This window comes from Chionomys nivalis, chromosome 2, assembly GCF_950005125.1.
Source record: "Chionomys nivalis chromosome 2, mChiNiv1.1, whole genome shotgun sequence".
Lineage (NCBI taxonomy): Eukaryota > Metazoa > Chordata > Mammalia > Rodentia > Cricetidae > Chionomys > Chionomys nivalis.
In genome coordinates, this window is record NC_080087.1 from 31,019,431 (window position 1) to 31,036,980 (window position 17,550).

The 17,550-nt window shown below is 43.8% G+C and overlaps 1 protein-coding gene across 3 annotated transcripts; it reads left to right on the top strand.

The window, feature by feature from the left end:
- The first annotated feature begins 680 nt into the window (after positions 1 to 680).
- Il20ra (interleukin 20 receptor subunit alpha) lies at positions 681 to 16,508 on the top strand. Of its 3 annotated transcripts, XM_057762815.1 has the most exons (6): positions 681 to 811; positions 7,009 to 7,187; positions 8,627 to 8,799; positions 9,379 to 9,523; positions 12,933 to 13,072; positions 15,620 to 16,508. In XM_057762815.1, the coding sequence occupies exons 1-6, from the start codon at positions 735 to 737 to the stop codon at positions 16,382 to 16,384; spliced, it is 1,479 nt and encodes a 492-aa protein (XP_057618798.1). In that variant the 5' UTR covers positions 681 to 734; the 3' UTR covers positions 16,385 to 16,508. The 3 variants fall into 3 exon arrangements, with proteins under 3 accessions (XP_057618798.1, XP_057618796.1, XP_057618797.1); XM_057762813.1 differs by lacking the exon at positions 7,009 to 7,187 and having other exon boundaries at positions 706 to 811; XM_057762814.1 differs by lacking the exon at positions 7,009 to 7,187 and having other exon boundaries at positions 706 to 811; positions 8,693 to 8,799.
- The last annotated feature ends 1,042 nt before the right edge of the window (positions 16,509 to 17,550 follow it).

Consider the following 17,550-nt stretch of genomic DNA (forward strand, 5'->3'; position numbering starts at 1 on the left):
GCACGTGCTGGGTCATGTTGGGAAATGGGGAGTGGCTGGCTGTGTAGTGAGCATGGCCTCCAGTGCAGACTCGTGGGTTTTTTTTATCTAACTCTAAAAGCTGGACTGTTTGCTTTCCTGCTGGTGCATAACAACTGCCCTCAAACCAACTGCTCGCGATCTGTGTGGTGATACTGCTCTGGGTTCTCAGGGTCTCCTGGGGCTCAGCTGCATGGTTTGGCTGGTTTGTGTGAGGAGGTCTACAGCTTCAGTCTATGGCAGGGGGAGCTGGAGTGGGCACAACTACTTCATGCGGAAGCTTGAGCTCATCTGGGACCCTGGGACCGTGGGACCCTGGGACCCTGGGACCCTGGGACACTGGGACAGCCAACCCTCTCCTTCAAATGACCTCTGGGCGTGGTCTCTCCATCACTCTGGCTTTTGTTTCCCATGCCACTCAGGAGGATAAAAGCACAAAAAGCAGAAACTTCAAGATGACCTTAAGCCTTAATTCCTGAGTTACATTAGCTACTTGCTCTTGGGTGAACCGACTGGAAGCATCTGCTCATGTTGAGTCTGAAGAGAAAAGCTGAATCCAAGGCATCGGGGCCATCTTTAAAGGTCAGCCACTTACTATAAGGATTGAGTTTTTCTTCCTTCCAGTAAAACTCCACTTCCTCTCCACTCCTTTTCTAGTTCCTTGTGTCCCTGGCAGTTTGCCTAAACCTACAAATATCACCTTCTTGTCTATCAACATGAAGAATGTCCTGCATTGGAATCCACCCGAGGGTCAACACGGAGCTGAAGTCACATACACTGTGCAGTATTTCATGTAAGTTGCTTCTTTTCCTTACACATAGTTTATAAATATGAGATTCAGACCCTGTTAATCATGCAAAGGTAAACTTTCCATGGCATTAAGTTCTTTGAGAAAGAAAAGTTTGGACATTTCCTGTTTCTTTGATGTTATAATAAATTATAAAATGGTTATTTTGCGGAGCCAGAAGCACCGAATATTCAGGCCAGAGTATTCGGAGATACCTTACAAAAATTGAGAAAGGAGACCAGCAAGGTGGTTCGGCAGGTTAACGTACTTACCACCAAGCCTCAGGACCTGAATTCCATTCTTGGTACCCACATGTTGGAAGGAGAGAACTGCCTCCAGCCAGGTGTCCTCTTTCACCCACACGCGCACTGTGATACATGTGTGTGCATGTATGCACACATTGGTGCACGTGCATATACACACTAGGTTACAATGGATGAAATGAGTGGAGAAAGGAAGTCGGTTAAGAGGTAGTCTATGTGTATGCAAATGAAGCAGGCCACCAACTCAGACCTCTAAGATTATGGGAATTATGGTTCTTAGCTCAAACAAAGCAGAATTCTATGCGAATCCTACTAAACATAGCAGCAAATGGACACTTTTCACCTGCCCTCCAGGACCTTTTACCAAGCACGGAAGAAGCCAAAATATTCAAGACAGTGTCCATCTCCAGAGAGTAAAGGAAATGGACACAACCCAGACCCTCAACCGTGAAGCAAGCAAGCCAAATACTGTAGAACCCAGAGCGAAACAACCACAGACGCCAAAAGCAAAACAGCCCCCCCCTTTTTGTTTTTTTGAGACAGGGTTTTTCTATAACTTTGGAGCCTGTCCTGGAACTAGCTCTTGTAGACCAGGCTGGCCTCGAACTCACAGAGATCCGCTTGCCTCTGCCTCCCGAGTGCTGGGATTAAAGGCGTGTGCCACCACCGTCTGGCCGGCACTTTTTTTTAAGAACTGCTTTTTATTTAAGATTTCGTTTTCTTGATGTGTATGTGCTTTTGCATGTGTATGTGTCTGTGTGAGTGTATGTGAAACATGTGTGGGTGCCCGTGATGACCAGAAGAGGGTCCAGACCTCTTGGAACTTGAGTTTCCCAGCCCCTGGTGTGGGTGCTGTAAAGTTCTTAACCACTGCGCAATCTCTCCAGCCCCACACCGCTACCACTCGAGCTCTATGAGTAAAAATAATTCCTCAATAATAAGTGCCAAAGTGCTCAAAAGGCTTGCCCAACACTCCGAGAAGGGGTACGTTAGTGTCTTTACAGCTGAAAACCGGTGAGACAGCCCTAAGGAGCCACAGTTTGGTGCCGCAGAATCTCATAGGAAGGGGAGCTGAAGTGACACACTCATCATAGGGGCCCGTCGCAGTGCAGTGACAACCCTAGAGTAAAGAGAGTCAGGAAGAAAGGGTTGCAGAGGATGGCTGGCAGCCCACACTGACCATGACCTCACCGGAGTGCCATGAGCCACGCCAGCCCCCAGGAGGCCAGGAGCTGAAGGCAGGCAGGGGCTCCCGCAGAGGGAATAATAGATTTGATTAAAAAAAAAAAAAGTATTTGACAGAAGTAGAAGTTTAAAATTCTGCATAGAAAAGCTCATTATCTGACTCCCACGCCTACACCTCAGACTTTTAAATACTATTTTAGTCTTTCCACAGTTCTCAGGGTCTCGTGGGCTGGAGGGTTGGTTCTTTTGTTGGTTTTCACTTGGGATCTTTTCTACAGCTTTCTGTCTGTGACAGATGAGGCTTGCCTGATTAGCCAACAGGTAGCCAGCCACATTGAAAGCACTAGTGAGAAATTAGGATAACACCTAATTTGAGCATGAAGGGGAAAGTGAGTTTGAATAAAAAGTTCCTCCAAGACCCTTCCCATGGGAGTAAGCGAAGAATTCAGAGTAACGGTCTGTGCTGTTTTATTAAAGTACATGAACAGCCCAACCTTTTCTGTTTGCGTGTCCTTGTTTTTGAGATGGGTCCCCCTAATTCTTCCATCTAGCTCTCAAGACCTGGGATTACAGGCATGTACTGAGAAACAGGGCTGTTTATAAAATTTTCCTAGACTGATTTGTGACAGGAAGCATAACTGTAGAACTTCATCTTTTCTTGGCATCCAGGAGAAACTGGTTCCGAACTCTCCACAGTTGTACCAGACCTTTCTAGAAGACAACATGGCATCTGCCTATAATCTGCACACACCCTCCCATGGTCTTTAAGCCACCCGGGGTTGTTATAATACAGGCTACCAGTGTAAATGCTATCAAAGTACTGCCATACGGCAAATGTACAGTAAAGATGCCATCCCTTCTCCAATGCTTTCGATCCATGGTTGGTTGAACCTACAGAGTTGGTACCCATCATCATTTCATTAGCTAACTTTTCAGTGGTTTTCATAACCATTTTCTTTACTTCAAAGGTCATGAGGAACTAATATTTCTCACAGTGACAGAACACTTGAACTTCAGCAATTCTTTTCAGTTTACCTCATTTCTTTTGATTAAGATTCAAATCAAGTAAAAGTCATTGCTTTATTAGCAATGCGCTTCAGGTATGACCTGATTTCTGTCCACGTAGCTGTCTAATCATTCTTCCTTCTATAAGTAGGATAAAACGCCCAGCATCACTTACACCAAATATTTCTGGTTAATGAGTTAGAGTGATTTGCTTCTCCCTTGGTTATACTTCCTGAATTGTATGATGGTTTGAATTTTAAAACACATGCATGCGCCACATTTGCCAGTGACAATGACCATTTTTGTCCTTGAAAAATGAGTTCTGACCATGGAAACTTCAGGGTACTCCTTGGTCGTTGTCTTGAACCCCATTCTCACTTCCAAGGATGCTGTCAGGAGCTGGTGTTTAAAGGAAGACCTCAGCTTCGCAGAAAGCAATAGCTCACCAGCTTCTCCTCATTCCACTTTCTATTGGGTGGGGCGAAGAGCTTGCTCTGTCCTGTAGACTTCCCAGTGCTCCAGAAAGTACTTTAAATAATAGTCCAGGTAATCATTGCCATCTAAGAACAAATAAGTTAAATTATGCAACTTTTTGAACGGAGCACTTAAAAAGACACTTGCCCCACGGGTGTTCGAACACACCAGTGGACAGGAACATGGGTGTGGTGTTAGAGTCAAGACAGTTCTGGGTTTGTGGCCAGGTTGTGAGCCTGCCCGAGCAACCTTGAGCGTGGTACACACTTTTATAGTGTTTAGTGAGGTTTGCTTCCAGAGCAAAAATGTTTAAAGTTTCAGTTATACTCACAAAATAATTTAATGAAGAAAACAGCAGAGCACCCAAAACACCAGCTTTGGTGCTGGGGAAAGTGATTCCAATTCCAGATAAACCTTTTGCTACTTCTGTGAACTTGACCGGATCCCTTCATTGTACTGAATTTCAATTTCCTGCTCTGTAATAGTGGGACAAGAACAAGGAAGCCCACTTCCTGTGTCCTTCTTCGACTTCCTGGGCATGCTACAATAGGGGGAAATGTGTAAGTCTGGAGTACCAGCCTCAGCTCATCACAGGCATTCATAGATGTTGGTGCTTACTAGAAAGAGATGGAGACCAGCAAGGCCCCCACAGCATTCGTCCCTGGGAGATTATTGTTACTGGACTATTTGTCAGGTCTCCCAAGCAGATATCAGTGTCAGGCATTTTCTTCTCGGTCAGCATCTACATGGTAAGAAAGTGCCCTGCCTTTGGTGGAGTGAGGCAGTTTACAAAAGGGAACACAAAGGAAGTAATGGCAGCATTTCCCTGACTTCAAGTCAAGACCTGTTGACAGGTTAAGAAGGCAACACGAGCCCATATTCCTAATCCTAACATCTAAAAGGTCGAAGCAAGAGAATCGGGAGTTCAAGGTCATTGTCAGCTTCATTGTGAGTTCTAGACTAGCTTGGACCACATGAGCCTCCCATCTCAAAAGACTAAAAACAAAACAATAAATTGAAATTGAAGAGTAGATCAGTTTTGAGTAACATAAATGGTATCTTTTATGGAAAGAATTGGCATGGTATGGAGTGGTAAACAACCAAATGCACAGCTAGCAAAGAAGTTTGGGTATAATCTGGTAAAACCTGTTTCTGTGTCTTAGTATGCTCTGTGAACTGAATCAAAATATAACTATCTATGTAAATACAGATCCATTTTTCCTTTATCATTAATCAGAAAGTTTCTGGGCACGGTTGATAACCTGCAAGGGGACGATGATTAAGATCTGACTGCACTTCTAACATCTTTTTGCAGATGTGGCATGTATGGAATAAAAGAGATTTGCTTCAGAACTCTGTTGCCACATTTTTGGCGACTTTGGCAATATTCAGTAAGGTTGCCAAACCCTCCTTATCAAGACAAACTCTTCCCAAGACTTTTGTTATGAATGCTTCTCCACCTCCCCCTTTTGCTGCTATTCCCAAGTCTGTTTTGTGGCCCCCCTTAATGCTCCTGAACCTTTTTTTGTACAGCTTTAATTACTTTGGTCCTTCTTAAGCTTCTCTACTTTTGCCCATAAAGTAATCACAAAAGCAACACTGCTATAAAACATTGTTTTCACGTTATGAGACTTTATTTCCTTAATCTTTTTTACTGATTTTATTGAACTCTACATTTTTCTCTGCTCCCCTCCCTGTCTCTCCCTTCCCCTTCAACCCTCTCCCATGGTCCCCATGCTTCCAATTTACTCAGGAGATCTTATCTTTTTCTACTTCCCATGTAGATTAGATCTATGTATATCTCTCTTAGGGTCCTCATTGTTGCCTAAATTCTCTGGGATTGTGATTTGTAGGCTGGTTTTCTTTGCTTTATGTTTAAAAACCACTTAGGAATGAGTACATGTGATAATTGTCTTTCTGGGTCTGGGTTACCTCACTCAATATGATGTTTTCTAGCTCCAGCCATTTGCTTGCAAATTTCAAGATGTCATTATTTTTTCTGCTGTATAGCACTCCACTGTGTAAATGTATATATCCAAAGGATGCTCAATCATGCTCCTAAAGTTTGAATGCAGACTTTGCTCTGGGTATTCCTGCCTAAGCCATCCACGAGCAATTTGAGCATTGACTCCAAAATCACTACCTCCCACTCATACCTGTCTCTTGAACCCTGAGTGCTGGCACTTGGAAGACTCTTAACACACCTCAAACTCAGCCTGGCACTGCTGAATTTATTAGATTTTCCTCCTCCTATCCTTCCCCTCCCCAATTTCCCAAGCTCACTCTTCTTTGGTGATCTTTATCAGATAAATTATATTCTCTGCTCTTGCCCTAACCGGGAAGAGGTATTTCATCATCTTTAGTGTGTGATCTCTTGCATGCACTGGTCTTGGCCCCTACAAGTTCTTGTTTTTGTTGTGTCCTCACTCATCTCACTACCACTTCCCACTCCCCTGGACCACAGCAGTGTCCTCCAGACTGCCCTCTAGAGGCGACCGCTACACACTACATTCTCTGGAGATGACTGGTTAGCCTTCTAAGCCATGCCTTTTGGCTTGTTCCCCAAAGCCCTGCTTTAATCCCTTCAGTAGCCACCAGTGCGACTCTATCTCTCCAACTGACATATCACTCGACTGAACGTTTTATGCCACAGTTTCTCTAACCTGAGAAATGCTGAAAATATTTCCCCTCCTCATTTTCTTTGGATGCTGTATTTTAACAGCAACAACCACAAGAAATTATAAACCACCTACTCAGTTCAATAGCAATATGGTGATGGTACACGCTCCCACACTGCATCCTAGCAAAATTTCCCCCAGGCTCTTAATACTTAGTAAAGTTTAAATTTTATGAGAATGTCAAAGTAATAGCTCTTCCAATAAAAAAATAAAAGACTAACTTTCCTTAATATATCCATCACACTAACCTCATATATGTAAGTATATAGTAGACTAAAAACTTAATTACTAGAGACTGATCACACAGTAATTAAAAATGTTACTGTCGCTGAAGTGTGAAACTGTAACATGCTTTCAGGCTGCACTATCCACATTATAATTCACAGAAAAGCAAAGTGTTGATAGAAACTCTGTCTCACGCTCCTGACAGATAATAAAAATATCGACAACAGCCAAAAGGGATTCCGATCGACCAGAAAGACGGGCATCTGTGTTTTGCTGAAGAAAAGGTCTCCCATCCACTTTTCTATAATGATGTTTCTAAATTGTAGAACCTGTAAGGGGCCTCATTGCTAATTCATCGTTGCTTTCTTGGCAGATACGGGCAGAAGGAATGGCTGAGTGTGTCTGAATGCAGAAGCATCAGCAGGACCTACTGCGATCTTTCTGCTGAGACCTCAGACTACGAGCACCAGTACTATGGCAAGGTGCAGGCCATTTGGGAAACCAAGTGTTCGGAATGGGCTGAGACGGGACGTTTCTATCCTTTCCTAGAAAGTGAGTAACACCGCTGTCCACTGAGCATGTTCTAATCTGGATTCCTAGCATGGTACTCTAGCCTCATGGGAAACTTCTTCCAGAAAAAAGAACCTGGTCTGTGGAGCAGGTTGAGAACCAGCCCTGCATTTCATGTGGGTTAAGCCCAGAGTCAAACTTGTAGATTGATAGGTTTGACCAAGGTATCGTTAAGGTCTCTCTCAGATTCAGAGTTAAAGACAGCTGCCTATAATACCAAACTTTGATTTTTTTTTATCATAGAAGAGGCTATGCATTCAAAAATATATTGTGGGTAAGTCAGTCATGGATATGTGCTCTGATTGCACAGCAAAAGCTCATTTTTATTAAACTTGGTATTATGCTGTTTTTTCTAGTCGTAACTCAGAATTAAGGCAAGAATGTTCCTGTTATTTGCTTTTATTTTTTTTTTTGCTATTTTTCTTTTTTCTTTATTTTCCTTTCCTTTTTTCTTTTTTTGCCTTTCTTTTTCCTTCCCCTTATATGTGACTGACCCAACCATGAGGGATGCAGGCAGGGCCACCATAATAAAACATCCAAGGCCACAGAGGCTCCAGGGGGTGGTCCCTTTTCTAGGGGTCTGTCAGGTCTGTCAGAGGTTGGTGTCCCATGTCTTCAGGTCAGATCCGGCTCCTCTGTTTTTCAACAAGACATAAGCAAAGAATACTATTTATATTTTTTAATATTATTTATTTATTATGTATACAATATTCTGTCTGTGTGTATGCCTGCAGGCCAGAAGAGGGCACAAGACCCCATTACAGATAGCTGTGAGCCACCAAGTGGTTGCCGGGAATTGAACTCAGGACCTTTGGAAGAGCAGGCAATGCTCTTAACCTCTGAGCCATCTCTCCAGCCTCTATATTTTTAAAATAGTTTTTAAAAAACAATATTTTTGATACATGAAAATGACACGAAGTTTAAATTTCAATGTCAGGGGCTGGAACAATGGCTCACATCTTGTTCTTTGTAGAGGACTTGGGTTTAGTTGCCAGCACCCACATGGCTCACAACCACGTTTAACTTCAGTTCCACAGGATCCGACACCCTCTTCTGGCCTCCACTGGCAATGAGTGTGCTGTGGTATGCAGGCAAAACACACATACACATAAAATAAAAATAAATTTTAAAAATAATCTAGAAAAGATTTTTGCAGACTTCAGTGTCTGTATATCAAGTTTTCCAGAACTCCAACCCTGTTCACTTATTTACACTGAGGCCAATGACTGCTTTTGAGCCACAAACTGAGTGGAGTCCTTGCAGCAGAAATCCTGGGCCTGCAGAGAGCTTCTGGGCTTTTATGGTGAAAGGGTCTCCCATATGATGGTGGTTTTAGGACTTTGATCCAAGAGGGGTTGTGCTGTAGCTTTATCTCAGGGTTGTTTCATGCCTGAAGATGCTAACCCCTCTTCTTCTCTAAGCACAAGTTGGCCCGCCAGAGGTTGTCCTGAAAACGGGCGAGAAGTCTGTCTCTATTGTCCTGGCAGCACCGGAGAAGTGGAAAATAAATCCCAAAGATGACCCTGTCTCTATGCAACAGATATACTCCAATCTGAAGTACAACGTGTCTGTGTACAACACTAAATCAAGAATGGTGAGCCCTGCCGGGGTGGGGTCTGTCCTCTGGGCTTCCCTTTCTGTGCTGCATGGACAATTCTGCTGTTTCAGTTCTCTTTTGAGAAGGTGGTAGCTGATACTATTCAGAAGAGATATTGCACAAGATAAAATAAGAGCTGAGGAGAGTTCCGGCCTTTCCCTGCGGATGTGCACTGCTAATAGTGCATGACATCACAATCGGAGTGTAGGGCAATCGGGCATTTCACCTGGGGAAGCTTCCTTCTCACACATCATCTCTCAGTCACTTTCCAGGGATTATAGATATATGAATATATATTATACTATATAATGTATACACACATACATATATATACATGAGCAGGAAGGCAGGACAAAGTTAAGCAAGAACTTTACCTTAAGAAGGGGTCCGCTTCTAACTATGTTCTGCTCAGCTAAATGAAAATATATTTTTGAAACTATGCTGAAAAAGTAAAAGCTTATAATTTATGTCAGGAAGGATCTGGTGGTATCTTGGCCTTTCCCTTCTTCCTCAAGCTGTCCTGGGGAGGTCCTGGGATCTTCGGCTCTAATCTCGGTTTGCACTTCCCTGCCCCAGTGGTCCCAGTACATCACCGACAGCACACTGGAGTTCACCTGGCTGGAACCAAGCATTCAATACTGCATCTATGTGGAGTCTTTTGTCCCAGGGCCCCCTCGTCTCCCTCTGACTCCTCAGAAGCGATGCTTCAGTACTTTGAAAGGTAAGCTGTGGGAGATTTTAGCTAGCTTCAGGAAGGAAAGCTGATTAAAAAATAATAACGGTTTAGATAAAGTCTTAACAAATCTATGTCCATGACTATCAGGTTTGAAACAGTGGTAAAATGTCGACTTCTCTAAATGCATTGAACTGTCTGGGGTTCTGCCATTGAGCTGGTCACTATTAAGGCAGGTTGTCACAACATCTGAAAACTGTCAGCAAGGTCCAGGAGTCCATTGGCAACCATCCTCCCCAATTAACACAGCTTCCTACCTTGGGAAACAGAATTAAGAACTTTCACATGGACTGGGCGGTGGTGGTGCACACCTTTAATCCCAGCACTTGGGAGACAGAGGTAGGAGGATCTCTGTGAGTTCAAAGCCAGCCTGACCTAAAGGAGCTACTTCCAGGACAGCTAGGACTTTGTCTTGAAAACCCCCCAAAAAAAAGAAAAAGAAAAGAAAAAGAAAAGAACTTTCATATATGTCATTTTTTCTTCTATCCAGCCATAGTCCCTCTAACCAAGGCTCTGAGAACACCAAAAACTATACAGTAGGAAGCTAAGTGTTGTCCTGTGAACATTGCAGACACCACTGCTTTGATCCCCCTTTGACATCGCTTGTCAATTTCAGCCACAGGCGGACGTGGAATCATCAGAATCACTCTCCTACGATTGCTTCTCTCTGCCTCCTTCTTGGGTCTTCTGAGCAAGGCTCCCAAGAAACTGTCATCTTTGGTGCTTCTTTTAAAAGACCTGGAGTTATGAGCCTTGTGTTTGTTTAATAATCCTGTCCTACAAAGAGAACTTCAACTCAAACCTGACAATAGAAAAAAAGATAAACCCTCAAGTTCATCTGCCTCATTAGATGGGGTTCATCCGTTATCATTCTGACCTTCCCCTCTAACAAATGCTCACAACCTCTTGCAGGTTCTGGTTCTTTCCCCATCCCTGACTGAGAGCCCACATCCCTTAGCCAGTCCATAGCTACACACACCTTTAATCCCAACATTTAGGCAGCAGAGGCAGGTAAAACTCTAAATTTGAGGTCAGCCTGGTCTATAGATCAAGTTCCAGGACAGTCATGGCTACACAGAGAAACCCTGTCTCGAAATTTAGAGAAAAAGAGCCCCCAGGCCCAGGCCCAGTACCGCCCGTGCCCCACCTCCGCCCCTGTTGCTCTCCTCTTCCCTTCCCCTTGTACCTGGGAGTCTCACTTCACCATGCCATCTCTTTGGCAAGAAAGGATGCTCTACCCGAATATACAAATAGAACTCAAATGCCAAGCAAGCAGGAAAGGGACACAAAGTAGGCTGGACGTATCAGTTTTGTGTCTGGAATAAGTGCTGTGTTTCCTAACAGTTTGATCAATAATAGGTCATTTACCTACCATCCAATGGAGCTCGCTTACTCAACGGGCAGAGCTGAGACAACTAAATACAGCTCACCCAACATTTTCTCTGTAAGAACATGGAACCCATTTCCTCGCCAGTGCAGTAAAGGGAACAGATACAGGTACACCATATGTGGCATTGAAGTTTCCCATAATACCCCACCCAGTCAATGACTGAGCATACCTTCCAAGACACTGCTTTCTTTATTTAAAAAAAATCAATTTTATCTCTTTAGGGACTATGCCTTGAAAAATATCTCTGCTCCAGAAGTTTCTCAACTAAACCCCCCATGTGAAAACTGTTGAAGGAGCAGCGGGCCGCTTCCTGCCGCCCGGCTCCCAGCCACTGGCTAGCTTTACCCGAAAAAATTACACCAAACTGTATTCATATAAACACTGCTTGGCCCATTATATCTATCCTCTTCTTGGCTAACTCTCACACCTAGATTAACCCATTTTTAATAATCTGTGTAGTGCCAAGAGGTAGTAGCTTACCAGGAAGATTCTAGCCTACATTCATCTTGGGTCGGAACTTCATCGCGTCTGACCCAGAGAGGAGAGGAATGGCGTCTGGCTCACTTCCCTTCTTCCCAGCATTCTGTTCTGTCTACTCCACCTACCTAATTTTCTGACCTATCAGAGCCAAGGCAGTTTCTTTATTAACCAATGAAACCACCTCAAAACAGAAGACCCTCCCACATCAGAAAACACAATGTATCAGGTTTATTGTAGCAAATGTGCTATGTCACACTAAGCGCCAGAAATTGTCATGATCTTCTTAGGCAGGATCAGCCTGGTCTCACAGTGAGATCAGGGGCTGTGCTGAGGGCTGAGCTGCCATCCAAGTAGAACAGGTCCCAGCTGAAGTAGGACAAGTATCCAACAACCACAGCATTTGCACCACAGCCTTGGCACATTTCTGCATAAGCCAACGAGCACTCTCTCTGCGGACCCTGGAGTCAGTAAAAGAGGCTTCAAGGGATGCCCATAATGGATTTTCCCACTGGTGTGGTTGCTCACTTCCCATCACTATCATCATACACACATCCGTTTCCCATTTACATCTGTAAAAGGCAGTTAGTGGGATAGATGCTACACTGTTTTCTTTCCATCAGACAGCATCCAACATCCACATGGATAAAAACGCTCCTGTGACACACTGGCTGATCTTATTAGTATATAAAGGATGTCAAGGGTTTTGTGGTTTGTGCTAAGTTTGCATGGTATGTGTGCGCGCACGCGCGCGCGCTCACGCGTGTGCGAGCGTGTGCCCAGTGTGTATTTCTGCAGCACTTTAGAATTCTCCAGAGAAACAGAACCAACAGGATATATAGACACAAGAGAGATATTCTCCTGACTGTGTAAGCTGGAAAGTACAAAATCTTTAGAGCAGACATCAATCTGAGAACCCTAGGGACAACTGGCATTGTTGCCACGTGGGAGTAGAATTCCCTCCTCTTCAGGCTCATTGGTCTCTTTTTCTCAAGAGCATCTAATTGAGTAGATGAGACTTTTCTACGTTATAGAGAACAATTTTCTTTGCTCTAAATCTACTCTTTAAAATGCTAAATCTCATCTACAAACGTCTAAAGAATCATCTGAAATGGTGTTTAGCAAGTATCCATGGCCTACACATGTTGACATATAAAGTTAACCAGCACAACTTCCAAGCAGTCCCCACGAGCTTCACAAAGGTGCCTGACTAACTCAAAGGGGATTTCATTTATGAGGGTGTTGCTGCTTGGTTTGAAGAGCTGCTAATTCCTAGGCTGACAGACCCATGGGTTTTCACATACATGAGCCAGGATCAATGTCAGAGCATTAGAAAGGATTTTGGAATGCCCAACGACTTATATTAGTAATGCAGAATTACTATAAAGACATGAGTGAGTTTCTACGGTTCCTTAAGACCTTCATTGTCAGAGAGATGGCAAATTCTGAGACACCTTACTTACTTAGCCTCTCGGCGTCTAGCTGAGAAACACAACTGTTCAGTCCTGATCCGTGATTTTTCTTTAACAGATCGAATGTCAGCATTGAAGTTTAAAATCATCTTCTGGTATGTCTTGCCCACGTCTGTCATCGTCTTTCTTCTTTCTGTGATTGGCTACTCAGTTTACCGTTACATCCACGTTGGCAAGGAAAAGCACCCGTCGAATTTGGTGAGTGCTTGGCACGGTGCAAGACTGTTCTAACAACAGGAAGAGAGAAGAGGAGGGTCAGAACAGATACGGTTTCACATCAGAGCCAAGTGGCTTAGATGAATTCTAAAACACATTCTGAGCTGAGAGCAGCTGAGTAGGAGAGTCCTTTCATAGTGTGTATGCCATCTTGGGTGATACCCCCTGTACCCCAAAACCCAACAAAAAGCAGCTTTTATACTGAATCCACTCACAGATATACCAACACTAAACCCTCCTCGGGTTTGAAATACTTTTATAATTAATAAGTGCTTGAGATAAGGTTATAGAATAAACAGATCATTTAAGTCATGATCTCTCTGTCATTCTCCAAGTTCAAGCCTCTTAGAGACAACACGTGACGGTTAAACAAAAGAAAACAAGTTTTTGAGGACTCATGGGGTAGAAGGAAGCCCTGAAATCTTTAGTATGGGGGAGGATCTGTTTTCATATTCAAGGGCATGAAAGTAAGAGCTGGGACACTTACTATGGTCAGAGAAATTAGCAGAGCAAGGGAAGGCAGATAGCATGCTGGGAAAGTTTGTCATAATACCAGCCTATTTTGTCCTCCGTGAGCAGCCAGCCACACTGGAGAGCCGACACCGGGCTGTATCGTGGGAGTATTTGGTGCTGTTCTCAGGGCTGAGCTTTATTTGGTCTTCAGAGCATTTTCAGTGAGGTTCTGAGCTGCAATGCTATGCTCACCATTTGTTTTAGATCTTCTTGTAGAAAATAAAAGCAACTTGTTCTAGTAAAGCAAATGCAGCTAAGATGCTATCCAGGGGAGAAATAATGACAATCCCAAAGAAGAGAATGGGGCATGGGGATAGTGATTTGGAATGTGGAATCTAAACACACTTAGGAGGTGCATGGTCGGGACTTGAGCATACACTGCAAGAGGAGGCAAGAGGAAGAAGCAAATGAGATGTTATGGGACCAGCTGGTGAAAAAGACCCAATGGGCTCAGCAGTTAAATGAAAGCATGTCACGGGGTGACAGGAAGATTGTACCTTGTCACTAATGCTTCCTTCAATAACAGGCACCTTCCATGTACCCCAAAGCAGAACAAAAATTATGTCTGTGTTGCTCAGGGTGGAGCTAGGGCCTTGCACATGCAGACAGTGTTCTGCCTTTTAGCTACATCTCCAAACAATTCTTTATCTTTTCTTTTGATACAAGGTCTGACTAAATCACTTCAGATGGCCTTTCCTCTCTTAGCCTTCAGAGTGTCTGGGGTTATTGGGGCCTTATTGATTTTCTTTATTCTTGTATATTCTTGACATGATTTAGATTTTTTTTTAAATCTCCCATAAACTAGCAGATGAATTGCTTTTTTTTTTCTTTTTCTAGCACAATTTGAACATTATATTCCTGTGTACACTCCTTTCTGGTGTTGTAATAGAGTGCTTTGACTAAATCAATTTCTGAGAAAAGGAGTTTGTTTCAGCCCATAGTTCCAAATTACAATGTAGACAAAGGCTGCTTGTTCGTTCCCAGTCACCCAGACCCAAAGTAATCACACAAAACTAATTGCAACACTGCTTATATTAGCTCAGCTTTCTTACTAGCTGACTCTTACATCTTGAATTAACCCATTATTAGTTTATGTATCACCATGAGGCTTGTGGTTCACCAGTAAGGTTCTCCAGCATCTGACTACATTGCGTCTCTCTGATTCTGCCTTCTTTCTCCCCTATCTCCGCTTGGAATTCCCACTTTACCCTATTCTGTGCTGTTATAGGCCCAAAGCAGATTCTTTATAAACCACTGGCAATAAAACATATTTATAGAATACAGATGAGAATCCCACATCATTACAGTCCATCATGGGGAATGGGGAAAGATGGTGGGAGCTTGAAGCAGAATATCACAGAGAACAATGGTTAATGCCTCCAAAGCCCAGCCTAGGGAAAGATGCTGACCATGTCCAGGGTGTGTCCTCCACCTCAGCTTAACTAAGGAAATCTCTCACAGGCTTGCCCACAGACCAACCTAATCCAAACATAGAAAGTTCCTCATTGAGTTTCTCCCCAGGTGATTCTGTACTGTCAAGGCAACAATAGAAACATCATACTCCCTTTCTGAGTCCTACATTTATGCCTGTGTACATTTCATATCCACGGTCTATCCAGGAAAGGGCTAGTGGTCTGGGCAGCCCCAGCTTACTAACGGCAAACAGAACAAGCTTTCACCCACCTTACTCATCAACAGTCCTCATCTAGCAGAGTTTCCAATCTTAAAGAATCGAGAAGATTCTAGAACTTGATTGACTCACCAGCAGCCCCCTTTTCAGTCACCTCCCACCCCCACCGTGCAAACTCACACCCAAAGCTCACCGGTGATGCAGTTCACTTCTGGTGGCATTTTGTGAGTGGAGTGAAGTTTTCTCCATAGGCGGAGCCTAATTCTCTTTGCCGAGTTGGTCAGAGAGGGTCTCACACTATCCAGCAACACCGGAAGTTCTAGCTGGCAGCTGTTTGTAACCTCTCTCTGAAGTGAAAAGTGACGTTTCTTCTCTTCTCTCTGCAGGTTTTGATTTACGGAAATGAAATTGAAAGGTTCTTTGAACCTACTGAAACAATTACGTTCAATTTTATCACCCTCGATATGTTGGATGATTCTAAACGTTCTCAAAAGGATAAGAGCTTACTGGGGAAAAGCAGTGATAGTTCCAGCCTGAATGACCCCGAGCTCCGTGGGAGCCGGGAACCCCATCAGGAGGAGGTGGAGGGACAACACTTAGGATACTCTTCACATTTGATGGACATTGTGTATGGTGCTGAGCGAAGCGACAGAAATGCTTGCCTAAGCCAGCGTGAATGGCTTAGCGGCACCGTGCCCGCATCGGAGGCAGACACGGAGCCCGAGTACAGTGTCCCAACTGATTTCTACAGAGAGGCTGAAGACTGCCAGTTCTGTGGGCAGGAAGAGGCATCCAGCACAGGGAAATTATCTGAGCCACAGGCAGCTGTAGCAAACTTAGGTCCACCTTTTGAAGACCTACGTCCCCTGGGACAGGAGCATCCTGGCTCAGGAGAGGGGCCAGAAGAAGAGCCATCTACAGCACTGGTGGACTGGGACCCTCACACTGGCAGGCTGTGCGTCCCTTCCTTACCTAGCTTTGGCCAGGAGCCTGTGGAATATCGACGTTATGAGAGAGACGGGCTCACAGAGGGTGGCCTTTTGTCTAGACTCTATGAGAGCCAGGTACCTGACAAGCCAGAGGACGAACATGAGAACTATTTCATGCAATTTATGAAGGACTGGGAGTTGAGTGTACAAATGGAAAGCTAAGCCCATACGTTTTGTTGGCTGACTTCTTAAGTGACGGGGCATGTGCCTGTCAGCAAATGAATGAACCATTCCAGGGAGTGAACCATGGAAATGAGTAGGTCAACCTGTGTTCAGATTCCCCAGCATTAGACATGACTGTCTTGTTTCTGTTCACGCACTTGATTAACCCTGCCATCTCCAGATGGTTGACTTCTACGGGACCATCTTCCCAATCCACAGCAAATTCTGGAGTACAGGAACTTCCTGGAATACAGAGCCCTGGGCTTTGTTGTAGACAGAGTAAGCATTTCCAGGTTGGATGGGGAGTGTGTAACATGGTCAAAGTTTCCTATTTTCTAACAAGTATGCCTGTGCAGTTACATTCTGAATTTTTACCATATGTATGTAACACTATCCAAATGTTTCATAAAAGTCACGTATTTTATAAACACCCCTTTTCTATAATCTGTTGACTGTGTGAATGTTAGGATGCTCCAAAATGCACCCATGCCACGAAGTGGATGGAGAGTGGATAACATATAAAGGGCATAAGTCACCGTGCGGTCATGACAACCCACGCTCAGAAGGAGCAATCAGGCCAGCCTTCATGCTTCTGTCTTCCGTAAGAGGCAGTGTTTATCAGTTTTTGAGCAGTTTTGGAGTGTGAGCTAAATGGCTGTTCTTCCGTAGTCAGGATAACACCCTCTCAGTAATTTAGTGGGGCCTTGTGTTGCCTAAAAGATCTGCCATAGTTTTTTAATAGAATGCCACACTTGTTGGGGGAGATGTATTGTTTAAAATACATTTAAGTAACTGTAAAATGTCCCACACTAGAGAATGTCCCCCAGATGAAATGCTGAATCACTAACCATTCTACAGGGACAGTCAATACTGCCAGGTCTCTTAGGGAGATGTATGAATGAATATCACCTCACTACATGACAGTAAAATCCGTAGTAAGTAAACACGGGGCATAAGAAAGCAAGTTAAATGACTATGTGAGGAAGGGTTTATTAAAGTTTGACATGGTTCACTCCGGGGGCTGAAGTACATCATAAAACACCTTCCTGGTAATTCCAGTAACTACTCCCATCGTCTTCTCCATTTAATTAAATTCTACATCACACTACATTAAACACGACAGAATCTATAAAGCCAAACCACGTAAAACGATTGATGTTTCCATG